At 45.1% G+C, this 15,019-nt stretch overlaps 1 protein-coding gene across 17 annotated transcripts in view; it reads right to left on the reverse strand.

Annotated features, from left to right (window-relative positions):
• ABITRAM (actin binding transcription modulator) overlaps positions 1 to 14,585 on the reverse strand; it is a 52,872-nt gene extending 38,287 nt beyond the window's left edge. The window contains exons 1-5 of one of the 17 annotated variants that reach the window (XM_073332491.1): positions 14,378 to 14,585; positions 13,450 to 13,549; positions 11,013 to 11,064; positions 1,472 to 1,665; positions 17 to 146 (exon numbers count right to left, since the gene is read on the reverse strand). In XM_073332491.1, coding sequence (XP_073188592.1) covers positions 17 to 102 — 86 coding nt within the window. In that variant the 5' untranslated portion in view covers positions 103 to 146; positions 1,472 to 1,665; positions 11,013 to 11,064; positions 13,450 to 13,549; positions 14,378 to 14,585. The other 16 variants (XM_073332475.1, XM_073332473.1, XM_073332489.1 and 13 more) reach the window with 16 other exon arrangements.
• Between the last annotated feature and the right edge of the window lie 434 nt (positions 14,586 to 15,019).

Here is a 15,019-nt window from a genome sequence, read left to right on the forward strand (position 1 = left end):
AAGAAAAAATCCATACCCGCTTTGACTTTCCAGAGACTTTATTTTGAAGTCTACTGCAGTTGGCACTGATTTGGTAATTAATACTCTTAATTGTTTTTCCATTTTGAAGAAGAGGATGAGCTTCTGCCAGCGTGATGACACAGATTCTGCAAGAAAAGTTAGTTACCTACTGTACTTAAGCTTCATCCCTGGGATTGTTTAGTCTTCTAATATGCAAATAACTGCCTCCCGTAGTAAGTTAGTTCTAAGAAAGGCAATATTTTCTTATTCAACTCAGCTGCTACCAAGGGCATGTCTTCACTCCATGGTTCACTCAGGCTCTTCATGGGGTGTTGCCCCTCACACACAAAACCCAACTTTAGTGGAGAGTTCAACACAGACTACCTGGTTCATCTGGGACTGCAGGCTAAAACTTCTGAACATTTCACTAGGGTTGCTCACCTGTCCCCCCTTTGTAGCGAGCTAAGCCACTCAAGTAAGGCCTCATCTGGAGTAGTGTGTCAAGTTTTGGGCCCCACCCTACAAGAAGCATGTGGATAAATTGGAGAGAGTCCAGTGAAGGGCAACAAAAATTATTAGGGGTCTGGAACACATGATTTATGAGGAGAGGCTGAGGGAACTGGGATTGTTTAGTCTGCAGAAGAGAAGAATGAGGGGGGATTTGATAGCTGCTTTCAACTACCTGAGAGGTGGTTCCAGAGAGGATGGTTCTAGACTATTCTCAGTGGTAGAAGAGGACAGGACAAGGAGTAATGGTCTCAAGTTGCAGTGGGGGAGGTTTAGGTTGGATATTAGGAAAAACTTTTTCACTAAGAGGGTGGTGAAACACTGGAATGTGTTACCTAGGGAGGTTTTTACGGTCAGGCTTGACAAGCCCTGGCTGGGATGATTTAATTGGGAATTGGTCCTGCTTTGAGCAGGGGGTTGGACTAGATGACCTCCTGAGGTCCCTTCCAACCCTGATATTCTAAGTACTGACAGTCCTCCAATACCTTCCCACAATTCACTAGGAAAGAATGAGAGCAGTGGTCCCCAACGCAGTGCCCACGGGCGCCATTTCTTGCCACTCCTGCTTCTCAGCGGCATTTCGGTGGCAGGGTGTCTGGCGCCCACCAGAGTCTTCTGGGAATAGCAATATACTATTCCCACAAGAAAGGTTAGGGACCACTAAATCAGAGGCTCAGCTTACAACAGAGCAAAGGACAAGGAGGTAAAGCTCCAGAAGTCTTAACACCCACATGGTTAAGTGCACACCAATGCAGAGAGAATAATTCAGCTATGGTTTTGCTGTGTGACTGCTCACACTTGAGTGCCAATCATTCAAGTTAACTTTGCAGTGAAGACACACCCTGTATGTCAACTATACCTGCTTGCTTCCATGACAAGTTTTATATCCATTGCCCCCTTCCTACATTTTAAAATTACAACTGCAGAGCCAGATTCAACCCTCACTTCCACGTGCGCAACTCACTTGAAACTTTGGGGATTGCACAGTTGTATCACTAGCTGGAAACTGGCCTGCAGATCTGTCATCGCTGATACACAATTCATTAAGCATCCATGCTTTATTGTCAGATGGCAGATTGAAATTGCAAAGCAGGTAGTTAAAGCCATCTTTTTACTTGCAAACTGAACGAGTTTTATACAGATGCCATATAAGAACAACTGCAAATAGGAAAAAGAAAAGGAGGACTTGTGGCACCTTAGAGACTAACCAATTTATCTGAGCATGAGCTTTCGTGAGCTACAGCTCACTTCATCGGATGCTTTCATCCTTTTCTTTTTGCGAATACAGACTAACAGGGCTGCTACTCTGAAACCTGCAAATAGGAAATTTCACAGGTCGTTTACGAGTGAAATCTATCAAACTATTATGACAGCAGTTGCAAACTTGCTCAACTGACAGATCAACCAGAGTCAAGGTATGCTGATTACCTAAATGTCACACATCTGCACTGCAATCTATGCTATTTTTAATCTTATATTTTAGTTTTAAGTGATCTTTCCTCAAATGTAACAGCCAGGTTTCCTAGGTGACACTATCACCTCTGTAAGGTATTTCCTTGTTTTACACATAACCATTGAATTTTAGAATGTATTTTAAAGTCAGCAGCTTTATGAGTTCTAGAAAACACTCAGACAGTGAATAGCAGAATAGGACAATATAGTAAAAGTTAAAGAGGCATCAAGGCTATGAAATGAGAGCACAGCTAGCTAAAGTTCTAGAAATGAGTTAATCCCCTTTAATTGGCTAAGTGTTTTGGTACATTTTAAGGAGGAGGAGTTTCTTGGAGCTGACTAAGCTTTATTATAAGAGGGGATGTTTCTCAAATGAGAATCAAATAGACTTTAAATTCACTCTTATCAAGACTAGTAATGTTACAAAACATAATTTTGTATCAAAAATACATTGGAAACTGGAGGCCCTGTGGACTATGATGTACAATTATTGTTTTTTAAAGGCAGATTAAGTCAAAGTACGGTCTAGGCATTATCACCTCGTAGTAATATGCACATATTAAAAGTGAATTGGCTGTGTAACATCAGGCCTAGAGCTAAAAACCTCATTCCCTACAAAAGGAGATGTATACGAGGGTAGTACCCGATACAGAATTATGCTCAGCTTTTGTTTTTAAAAAGTGTTTCTAGCCCTTATGACTAGGGCTGTTGATTTTAATCGCAGTTAACTTGTGTGATTAACTCAAAATTAATCATTATTAAAAAGATTAATCGCACTGTTAAACCATAGAATACCAATTGAAATGTATTAAATATTTTGGATGTTTTTCTACATTTTCAAATATATTGATTTCAATTACAACACAGAATACAAAATGTACAGTGCTCACTTTATATTTTTTATTACAAATATTTGCACTAACAATTATAAGAAATCCTATTTTTCAGTTCACTTCATAAAAGTACTGTAGTGCAGTCTCTATCATGAAAGTGCAACTTACAAATGTAATTTTTTGTTACATTACTGTGCTCAAAAACAGAACAATGTAAAACTTTAGAGCCTACAAGTTCACTCAGTCCTACTTCCTGTTCAGCAAATCGCTAAGAGACAAGTTTGTTTGCATTTACGGGAGATAATGCTGGCCGCTTCTTAGTTACAATGTCACCTGGAAGTGAGAATAGGCGTTTGTATGGCACTGTTGTAGCTGGCGTCAAAAGATATTTACATACCAGATGCGCTCAAGATTTGTATGCCTCTTCATGCTTCAGCCATCATTCCAGAGAACATGCTTCTATGCGGATGACACTCTTTAAAAAATAATGTGTTTATTAAATGTGTGACTGAACTCCTTGGGGCAGAATTTTATGTCTCCTGCTCTGTTTTACCCGCACTCTGCCATATATTTCATGTTACAGCAGTCTTGGATGATGACCCAGCACATGTTGTTCATTTTAAGAACACTTTCACTGCAAATTTGACACCAGTGTGAAATTTCTAAAGATAGCCACAGCACTTGACCCAAGATTTAAGAATCTGAAGTGCCCTCCAAAATCTGAGAAGGATGAGGTGTGGAGCATGTTTTCAGAAGTCTTAAAAGAACAACACTCCAATGCGGAAACTACAGAACTGAACCACCAAAAAAGAAAATCAACCTTCTGATGGTGGCATCTGATTCAGATGATGAAAATGAATATGCATCAGTCCACACTGCTTTGGATCGCTATCCAGCGGAACCCATCATCAGCATGGACTGATGTCCTCTGGAAGGGTGGTTGAAGCATGAAGGGACATCTGAATCTTTAGCGCATCTGGCATGTAAATATCTTGCAATGCCGGCTATAACAATGCCATGCAAACACCTGTTGTCACTTTCAGGTGACATTGTAAACAAGAAGCAGGCAGCATTATCTCCTGCAAATGTAAACAAACTTGTTCAGCCAATCACTCAGACAAACAAGAAATAGGACTGAGTAGACTTGTGGACTCTGCACTCAAAAATAACAATGTAAAACTTCAGTTATATTTTTGTACATAATTCTATATTTGTAAATTCAGCTTTCATGTTAGAGATTACACTACATTATTTGTATTGGGTGAATTGAAAAATATTTTTTGTCTGCAAATATTTGTAATAAATATACAGTGAGCACTGTACACTTTGTACTGTGTGGTAATTGAAATCATTTGAAAAAGTAGAAAACAACCAAAAACATTTAAATAAATGGTATTCTATTATTCTTTAACAGTGCGATTAATCATGATTAATTTTTTTAATCACTTGACAGCCCTACAAACAATATAAAAAAGCAGAAGAATACGTGAAGAGGAACAAACATGTTGTTGTATCACAAAATAAGAGAACTGAGCGGGGCATAGGAGTTGAAGATGTCAGCCATGAAAGACAAGCACAGCCAAGTAACTGAGGATGAACAAACAACATAAAGAATATTCTGAAGAACTGTGCAACCTGCAGAATGCAGTGGATTAAACTGTCCTGGAGACGCTCCCCAGTACAAATAAGGGAGAGCAGGTGCCGGAATTTTTAGGCGAAATAGCAAAGATCTTTATAGAAAGTTAGGAAAAGGTTCTGGGAAACAACAACATAACCACAGAGCTGTTCCACAAGAGAAAATGCTAAGTAAATGGGGGGGAAGTGAAAATAGTACCAAATCCATAAAGAGAGAAGACTGAATGCAAGAACTATAGAGGAACCAACTTATTGATCATACCAGGAAAAGCATTCACTGAGATGCAGCAGAGGACAACGAAAAGGTATGTGGATGCAGCATCTACGGAGGAATAGGCCAGACTTCAACTAAGAAACTATAATAAAATCAGCTAATTGTGATGAGACATATCAGAGATGTATACAAAACACAACTAAACCTGTTACAACTACTTTATAAACTTCATACAAGCTTTTGATAGTATTTGGCAGAAGGCATTATGGCAAGTTTTGAGAACATATGTATCCCTGAGAAATCAAACTGATAGAAGACATCTACAGCAAGTCAATAAGTGTGGTTAGAAAAGACAAGAAGTTGACGGAATCGTTCAGGATGACTGTAGGAGTGAGACAAGGATGCATGCTGTCACCAGATTTGTTCAGCATGGTACTGGAAGCAGTAATGGCTGTAGCATTGAGAGATTAAACGGAAAGAGTTATGTGGAACAACAGAAAATAACCTTAGATTGGCAGATGTTACTAATCTCGTACCATTGACCAATTAAGATTCACAGAGAATTTGTAGAAGGCAGACAAGGAAAACAGAAAATCCAGATTGAAGATCAATAGAGATTACAAAAATTATGGCAACTGGAAGACATGAGGAAGAGATAAAGATTAAAGTCAAAGACAAAGAACTAGACCAAGAGGAAAAATATGTACTTTGGAGAACTACTATCAAAGAATGGGAATTATGACGACGACATAAGAAGAATCAGACTAGCTGCTACTGTACTCAGAAAAACTGCAAGATCTGGAAGACTAATGACATGTCAATAGAAATAAAAATTAGTGTATATGAGACAGTGCCATATCAATACCACTCTATGGGTTGGAATGTCTGGAGTATGAGGTAAGCTGAGGAACGAAAGATGTTGACTGCAGAAATGAACTGGCTGAGAGTTTCAGGACAGCGGAAAATAATTTAAGTTATAAGAAAACAGTTAAGACAAGAAATGACACTGTTGCAAAAGATTCAAGACAGACAACTACAATGCTTTGGACATGTGTCAAAACAGACCTGGAAAGTATAACATATCTGGTGATTCACACCCAGAGTGCAAAGAACTAGAAATAGAGGAAGACTGAGGATGTGCTGGATGAACACAGAAGAAAAAGTTTTAGAGACTAATTAACCTGTGAAGCGTGTACAAGGCAAAAATAGTTGAAAGACTGAATTCAATGCCATCATTACTTCTGAGCCGACAGACTGGAATTGAAGAACAAGAGAAATGGCTTGTGCCACAGAGTACATGGGGTCCTGCTATTAGGAAACCTCAAATACGTAAGGGCATGTCTACGCAACAAAATTTGATCAACCTAAGTTAGACTGATCTACAGCCGCCACAGCAATTAAATCAACTACCCTCCTTTTGCCAGTGGTGCGTGTCTTCACCAAACAGTGCTTGCACCGACTGAAGTGGGGTATTGTGGGGCACTGACAGCTACATGGGGCTCACAGCTGGAGCCCTCCACCCCCCCCAGGACAGAGCACAATTTCACAGCAGGGAGCCTACCACCAGAGAAACTGACATTCTTGTCAGTTTCACAGTTATTATTTCACATTTTGTCTTGGACTCCTGCTGTCAGCCCCTCATCCTGGGGCTAACAGAGCTTGATGGGAATGGGGGGGCACCTGCTGTGAGCCCCGTACTGGGCTGACAGCCAACAGGAGATTTAAACTGTCTGTTTAAACACTGCATCACCTTAACTACATCGACCTAAGCACTACGCCTCTCGGGGAGGTGGAGTTACTACATCAATATAGTGGGCAACTTACATTAGCAGGAGCACCACTGTAATGTAGACGCTTAAGAGTTAGGTCAGCATAAATAGCCCTACCTCGACCTAACTCTGTAGTGTAAACCAGGCCTAAGCAATACCACCACCTAACTGAGGACTAAAGTCTAGAGAAGAGGCATCTTTGCTTACACGGCTATAAACAAAGTTGATTCTGTTCCTTTACTCATAAAGCATTGCAGGGTGATGAGCAGTGTACTTGAAGACACTCAGTAATGCAGATTTGTAAGTCCAGTGATTCAACTATAATAGAATTGATCTAATGTTTGTATGAATCCTGGAGATGACTATCATAGCTTAAAGGGGTTGAGCTTAATACCCAAGCTCTCTGGTTTTCTTGTCTAAATTTGAGACTCAGTGACAAAAAAATAATTTTTATAACAATAGCATCAAATCTAATAGTTTTAGATGGAGAACATTACACCTCAAGGAAAACAATTAAGCACAGCATGCTGAGAAGGCAATGTTGCCAATGAAGCCATCAATGTGAATAAATGTCAACCTCCTCAGATGTTAGTCAAAGACAACCCACACCAGGGTCGCTGACACTTGAGCCCTAGTGTCTAAGACACCCTTCCTCCTCATCGGAAAGAGGCTCTGACAACTCAAAAGCAACTTTATCTACACAGCTAGAACAGTCTGAGAAAGGCAGTGTTGTAGGGAGCTACTTCAGCGCACCACCAAACTAGGGAAACCAGGGAAAGAATACAGAAATATTGCCAAAGCCACAAGGTCTAGAACCAGCCTGAGCAGCTGCAGTTCCAGTAGGAGCAGCACCTTAGCTGACTGCCATCAGAAATTAAGTGAAACAATGTTCTGGGGTACCCAACCCTCGCAGCTGGTCTCAAAATGAGGCCAGCCTGCTAGTATTTTAAAGGGCCAAAAATCTTTGAGACCTAAGGCAGATCCAGCTTCTCCATTAGCATCTGGAGAATAATAATTTTCCTAAAAGTCTGCCTGTGGTAAGATAGATCAATAAGCAAGGCTAAAGTACACTCCTGGGGGAATTCTGTGCCACTGCATAACTTGTGCAGAATTAATGTTCTGCACAGAATTTTGTTGTTCCCCATAGAACTGGTGCTGCAGAGCTGCTGGCTGCCACTAGGGGCCATTGAACCCAGCAGAGTCCAGCTCACAAATACAGGACACTGCTGGGGTAGAGGGGAGGGAAGGGTGCTGGGCAGCTGTGGTTCCTGGCACATCCTGAAGGAAGAAGGCACCATGCAGAAAACTCCATACAAGCCCAAGACTCAGCATTAGGATGTTTTTCCCTTGAATCCTTAGGCTCTGTGCAGTAGGGGCTGTGGGTGTCTGGACTTGGGCCTACCCCACAGCTGGGCTCTGGGGGGTGGGTGTCTGGTCTTGGGGGCACCCTGCAGCTGGGCTCTGGGGGTGCAGGTGTCTGGGGGGTAGAAGGTGTCGGTGTCTGGGCTGGGGCGTGGCACCCTGCAGCTGGGCTCGGGGGTAAGGGGTGTAGGTGCCTGGGCAACCTGCAGCAGGGCTCTGGGGGGCAACTGATGCAGATGTGTGAGCCAAGGAGTGCCCTGCAGCTGGGCAAGGGGATGTGCATGTCTGAGACCAGAGGGGCAGAGTTTTCCCCCTAAAATATGCCCAGGTGGCACATGTGAAAACACCCAAACTGAGGCACCCAACAAAAGCATAACAGAGAAACAGGAACTGGGTTGTCATAGAGGCTTCTTTAACTTCTCTTAACTCTCTCTTTAACTCTGTGTGTATAACAAATGCAAGAAGAGAAATTATTTTTTCCATTTAATGTCATTAAAGCAACACTTTCATCTTGAATGTTAAGTATCCAAGTTGGACAGAAGGCCCTTTAATAGCATGCCTAGTGTTCTTTCTTGGAAGTGTTTTTTTTGTCGTTTGTTTTTTAATGAAGTTACTTTCAGGAAGAGAGACTGGGTGGGCTCAAGAACAGCAAAGTGGGCTCCCCTCTCTATGCACATATGTGTCTGCCTGCTCTTCAGCAGCAGCGTAACTCCTCTCTGGGAATTGCAGAGGAGTCCCTGCAAGTAAAGAATTCCCCACTCCTTTCCTCCCCACGACCCCACCCCACTAATCCCTGCTTCATATAGGGATCTGGAGGCTTCTCTCTGTGAACTCCCTGCTTCAGAGAGAGAAGAGGGCTTCCAGGCCTTCACGGACTTCTGTTACTCCCCAGCCCCATTCATGAGGATAGTGACTGAAGAAAGGGATTGTGTGAAACCCAATGTTTCAGTCCTGTTGAAGAATCTAGGGAGTACATGGAGCTCCCCATCCCCTTGCTCAGGAACTTGGAGAGGAAGAGGTTCTTCACTTTGGAGGAAGCCACAAGTACCAAAGAGTTTTAGAAGTAGGAATAAATAGCTCCTAATCCAATTTTAAAAGATTAGCTGAATCACTAGATTATTAATGTAATCTGTACAAAGCTGAGTATGAACGAATATGACTGTTTTCTACTTTATTATCAGCCTTATGATTTTTAGCAGGACCGGAAGATCAGAGTTGCAAGCAGACAAAGGAACAGCAGGAGTCTTCAACAGTTGTTCAATGTGACCAGTAAAGGATTTTAAAAGAGGATGCGTATCCCTTTTGCTCTTTGTGTTGTAAGAAACAAGACTGAAATGAGGTTTTCTGCTGTGTATTTTTCTAAATTTCTTGATTTGTACCCAAGAAAAATCAGGAACATTAAGTCTATTCTTCCCTATTGTGCTGGAAGCCTTCAGAGATGTTTATTGTCAACTCTCACACCTTAACTGGAGGGAGAAATAAATCAACAAGATACATCTTTCTTACAAATGTTTATGGTGTTAAATGAATTAAACAAAACAAAGTTGAATCTCTTGCCCTCAATTACTCAGCTTGCAGTGACTTATTAACCATTTAGATTGTGGCTGTGCCCAAGATGTGCTTGGTACATGTCCTTTGTAATGTTAATTTTACAAGTTGAAGTAACCATAAAATGTTCCAGGGTAGACATGACCTGGTGCTCTAATATTTGAAAAGAATCAGAAAAAAAACAAAACAGCCTTTTTGAATGAAGCTGGGCATTTTTTATACTTGAAAGAAACAAAATAGGACCCAAGACCAATATCCTCCCACCCTGGAAGGTATAGTTTTTTTTCTCATTTAATATGACTTAATACTTCCACTTTTTGTCAGAATCAGAGACCCAATCATAATAGTAGAGCATAGACTGCTTCTAAAACTAAGTGTTCCCTGTGTGTCTTCCCGTAGTACTGATCTTCATGTCCTGATAGGCACCATTCAGATGCCTTCCTTGGTCTGACCCAGTATGGCCATTCTTATGTTCCTTACTACAATTGTAGCCTCAAGAGATTACACAGCTTCTCAATTCACATTAATCAAAGTTTTAAAATACATTCCAATCTTTTTAAATCTGCTTTAAAAAAATTTTTAATTTAAGATAAAGTCAGTAGGTTTCCTTTAAAAAAACAGGCCTCATTGGAAAGTGGCATCATGGGACTCAATGTCATCTTAGTGATTTTTATACATATTACTAAAACTTTTACAAGTTACAATAATTTTACAGGTACCCACCCTGCAAACCTTGCCTGGGCTCTGAAACTCAAGTTATGTTCTGCCTTCTCATGCATAAATCGCTAGTAGTAGAGGTTCTGCAGGCAATGAGTAGCCCTATGGGTTAACAACTGTAATTTTGTACTCAGTTCTGTTGAGAATGCAGAAGGAATTGAATCCAACTTATACTCCAAGTTGTGCTGACTACAGGACTAACAGAACTACAAACTTAGCAACTAGTTTAAGCAGACGCAATTCCAAATGCACAAAAAGAGAGCTGCTGAGTACCCTGATAACATTCTTACCCAATGATTTTCATGGTAAAACCGCATTTTAAAAATGGGAGGCCATTTGTTCATATTGCAACTTACAGGAGACATACTCAGCAACATGACTAAAAAATTTTAAAATGAGACTTATATTACAAAATAATTCCTTAAACGTTTTTGGCCCAAATGCTGTCAACTAGAGTCAGAGTAGGTATATTGTGACCAAATATAAAAACCATCATAATATCTTCTGATACTAAAATATTTTGGACTTTTTTTAAATAAGACAAGATACTTTACATTTACATATTACAACCATCAGAAATTAAAATTAACTAATCTAGTAATTTGCATTTCACTAGACTGATGAATTTCAGTTTTAGGTTATCATACACTAGCAAAATACATACTCCAAATTTAAACCATCAAATGGAAATGTTTTAATAAAAAGGCTTGTTGAAAAAATTTCAAAAATTCTCATTCATATTAGGTTTTCTAATATTAAAACCTAAATATTGTGTCTAATTTACTTAGCTATGTACTTAGGGTAACTAAAGTATTAATAAAGAAGCTATCAAAGAACGATGGTGCTTACTCTGAAATATAGAAAACCCAAATATCATCCTTTCAGTGTTGAAAACATTAGCTCTCTATTAAAGATGTGTTTTCAAACTAGTAGTGCAAAACAAATATCCTAAGAATTTAACCAGATTTTACTTACCTATTAGAATGCTGCAATATACAGTGGTCCTCACATAGATTACCCTTAACATCTGTAAAAAAGAACCAAAACCAATCACTACACTAAGCTAGAAACATGCAAGAACCAATACACTGAAATATATTTCTGCATACTAAGATGGATTTATAGTTCATGAAGAAGGTTCCTACACACTTCAGTGATGAAGAGCAATCTCTGTGCCTCAGTTCTCCCATCTGTAGAACAGGAGTCATATTTTTCTCCTTTGTAAAAGCTGTGGCAGACCCACCCCCAGAAACCTCCCCCAGATGCAAGAAGCTCAGCATCCTTCCCTGCTTCCTGCCCCCACCACTCCTCAACTGTGGGGGTGAGGAGTCACCGTACAGAGAGCTGCTCCCCAATCCACCCAACTCCCTTGCATCTGGACCTCCCATACCCAGATACCCCTGCCACGCCTCAGCAGGTACATCCAGAACCCCCCTAGCCCTCCATACCCAAACCCCACCCCATTGAACCTCAACCCCTGCACCTGGAGCCCTCTGCACCCAGACCCCCTGCCTCCAAACCCCCAGACCACCCCCCACTGAGCTCCTTGCACTCAAACCCCAACTCTGATGTCCCTTCTCCTGCACCACCCTGAGCCCCCACACCACTGACCCCCAACTAGTTGTACCCAGACCCCTGCCCCACCAAGCCCCATTCTCCCAGCAACCAGACCCCACTGCTGAGCCCCAACCAGCTTCACCTGGAAGCCTTTGCAGAGTCCCATTGCCCCTGCACCTGGAACCTCCCTCTCCCCACCCCGAGCCTCAGTGCATCCACACCTACATCCCCCACTGAGCTGCCTGCACCCAGATTGTCCCACACAGAATACTCTCACCCCACACCTAGATTCCCCCCACACTTGGATCCTGCCTGGTTGAGCCTGCCTACCCCACCCCTGGTGTGCCTGGAGCAGAGGGGCAGGGTCCCAGGGCATTTCTTGGGCAGATCCAGGCCCTGTGCTGTGTCAGGATCGGGTGCAGCCTCACCACCGAGTCTGTGTCCCAGGGGCGGGGGGAGCAGTTGGGTGATCTTCCACCTTCAGCAAGCCAGTGGCCTGTGCTCCCCACTGCCATGCCAGAACCTCTGCATTTATTTATTGACAAAACTTGCAAAATTTTAAAATATTGTGGAGAGAATTTTTAATTTTTGGTGCAGAATTTCCTCAGGAGTACTACAATAACTCCCCACTTAACGTCCTCTCGCTTAACATTGTTTCTATCTTACATCCCTGCTCAATTACAGAACATGCTTCATTTAAAGTTGTGCAATGCTTCACAAAAACATCCTCTGGCTGCCTGCTTTGTCCACAGCAAACAGCCCTCCTATCAGCTCCTCTACGCCCGCCCCCACAGCGCTTCCCACCCTCCTGCAGACCGCATGGATCAGCGCCTTCTCCCTCCTTCCCCCCACCTCCTGCCCACGGCAATCAGCTGGCTTGCAGCAACCACCACGTAGCCAGGTGGAGAGAACAGGGGGAGCGATCCAAAAAAAAAAAAAAAAAAAGGCGCCACCCACTGTGTCGCATTTACTCACCCAGTGGCGCTCAGGCGGCGGGCCCTCACTCACTCCTGGTGTCTTCGGCTGCACTGAAGGTCCCGCCGAAGACCCAGAGCACCGCTGGGGTGAGTAAAAGTGGGTGGCGGGTGGCGCCTTTTTTTTTGGATCACTCCTCCTGTTCCCTCAATAGGTGAAAATTTAAAAGGCGCCAAGGCATTGACAAGGCACCACCTGTGCTCAATGGGGGAGCGCCGCTGCCCCGCTCCCCCCCAGCTACGCTACTGGCTTGCAGTGTTCAGGATGGAGGGGGGAGGAGCAAGGATGCGGTGTGCCTCCTGCCTCCCTCCCCTGCCTCCTACCTGCGGAAATCAGCTGGTATGCAGCATTCAGGAAGCAGGGGAGGGAAGGGGAGCCTGCGCACTGTGTCCTGGCTCCTCTCCCCTGCCTCCTGAACGCTGCAAGCCAGCTGATTGCTGCGGGCAGGGGGAAGGAGCTAGGACATGGCGTGAGGAGTAAATGGGAAGGGGGGGGAGAAGAAGCGGGTTAAGGGTGGGGGCTTGGGGGATGAGGTGGAGTGGGCAGGCCAGCCAAGGGTTAAGCCCCCTGCCTCTGGTGCTTGCAGAGTAGGGGAAGCTGCCACTGTGCTTCTCCTAGCCTACAGCACCTTCAGCCTCCTTGACTGCCTCATTGTCTCCAGTGCCTGTGGGCTGTGCCTGTGTGGGATAAGGCGGGGGCACCTCCCCACTATAATACTATATGGCAAAAAAAAAATTCCCTGGAACCTAAACCCCCCCCCCCATTTACATTCATTTTTATGAGGAAATTGGATTCGCTTAACATAGTTTCACTTAAAATTGCATTTTTCAGGAACATAACTACAACATTAAGCGAGGAGTTACTGTACTTGTATTCTCACAGCATCTCGCAGCTCCAGTGACAGACCACCACCTCACGGCACTAGCTGATGTACAACACAGAACAAAGAGGCAGCCCTGCAGGCCCAAGGAGTTTACAATCTAAGTATAAAACAAGAGACAACAGACGGATACTACAGGCAGACTAGCAAATGAGTCCAAGAAAACCAGGAGACAACATTGGTCAGCATGAAAGGCAGCTGTCTCAGCACATCAGCAGGGAGTGTTTTCTTACCCAAATAGTTAAATATGCAATCCTTAATGCGGGCTCTGGTAGACTGGTACACAGCTGCCTTATAATGCTGACTTTTATTCTCTTCAGTTTACTGGAATAAGCTGTCCTGGCACAAGGCACCTCTGTACCCAGATAACTGCACCTACACAAGGAAGTGACCCTGCTTCGACTACATTCGTTTCACACTGATGCCCTTAAAGTGACTGCACAGACCAGCCCTCACACGACCAGGGAAGTATGTACAACACAGAGCCACGCACCACCCGTCCCGCATCACACAAAACCCGCCCCCCCCCCGGCTCACTGGGGCTTTCCACGGTGCGGCCTGGCTCACCCAGGGCGGCAGGCTACAGCCTGAGCGGGGCTTTCACGCCAGCCGCGAGCTCAGCCCCTTGGCAGGGAGGAGAGCGGCTAAGCCGGGTACGAGCTGACAGCCCGGCCGCGGCCAGACCCGCCGGGAGCCGCAGCGCACCCGCGGGCGAGGGCCGGGCTCCGCACAGGAGCGGGTCGCGCCCGGCGGGCTCTGCACGGGAAGGAGGCGGACCCTGGGCCGAGCTCTGCCACCAGCCCCCTCCCCCGGGCGGGGTTCGGGCAGGCCCGGCCCGGCCCATCCCCCCGTTACAGGGATTGGCCCCGTTCCCGCGCGACCCCCCGCCCGGCCTCTCCACAGCCCCCGCGGGGGGAGGGGCGGGTACCTGGCTTGTACCAGCGCGTGAAGTACCGCTCCGTCACCCCCGGCGTCACCGCCGCCGCCATGCCCGCTCCCACCTGGCGGCGGGCGCCTCCCCCTCCAGTCACGGGGTCACCGCGAGCCAATCAGCGCGCGAGTCCCTTCCTGGATTGCGTCCCGGCGGCGGCGGCGGGAGGGGCTCCTGCCCCTAGGCGGGAAGAGCCGCCCCTCGCTCGGCGCCGCTGAGACACGTGCGATGGGCGGTGACCTGCCAGCACGTGGCTTCTCACCCGCAGCCGCGAGAACGGCTCGCGCTCCCCGCTGGGCGGTTACGCGCCTGCTCCAAGCTCATTCCCGCCCTGCCGGCGGCGCGTAACCGGCCTGAGCGGTTAAACAGCGCGCCACGAGGGGCCTGAGCGGAAATCCCTGTCGGCTGCAGCGTTCTCCATGAATCGGGGCCTGGGAAGAGGCGCCCTTGGGATAGCCTCCCGTGCACGTGCGTGTTCCGCACAGACACGCCCAGCCCCTGTGCACCCTGGGTGCGTGTTACGCACGGTCCCACACAAGGGTGGGTGTGCGTGATGCTAATGCACAGTCACACACCACACGCACACACTGGGTATGTGTCACGCACAGTCACACGCGCCGGTGTGTGTAGGGCCCTACC

This window comes from Lepidochelys kempii, chromosome 2, assembly GCF_965140265.1.
Source record: "Lepidochelys kempii isolate rLepKem1 chromosome 2, rLepKem1.hap2, whole genome shotgun sequence".
In the NCBI taxonomy this organism is placed as follows: Eukaryota; Metazoa; Chordata; order Testudines; family Cheloniidae; genus Lepidochelys; species Lepidochelys kempii.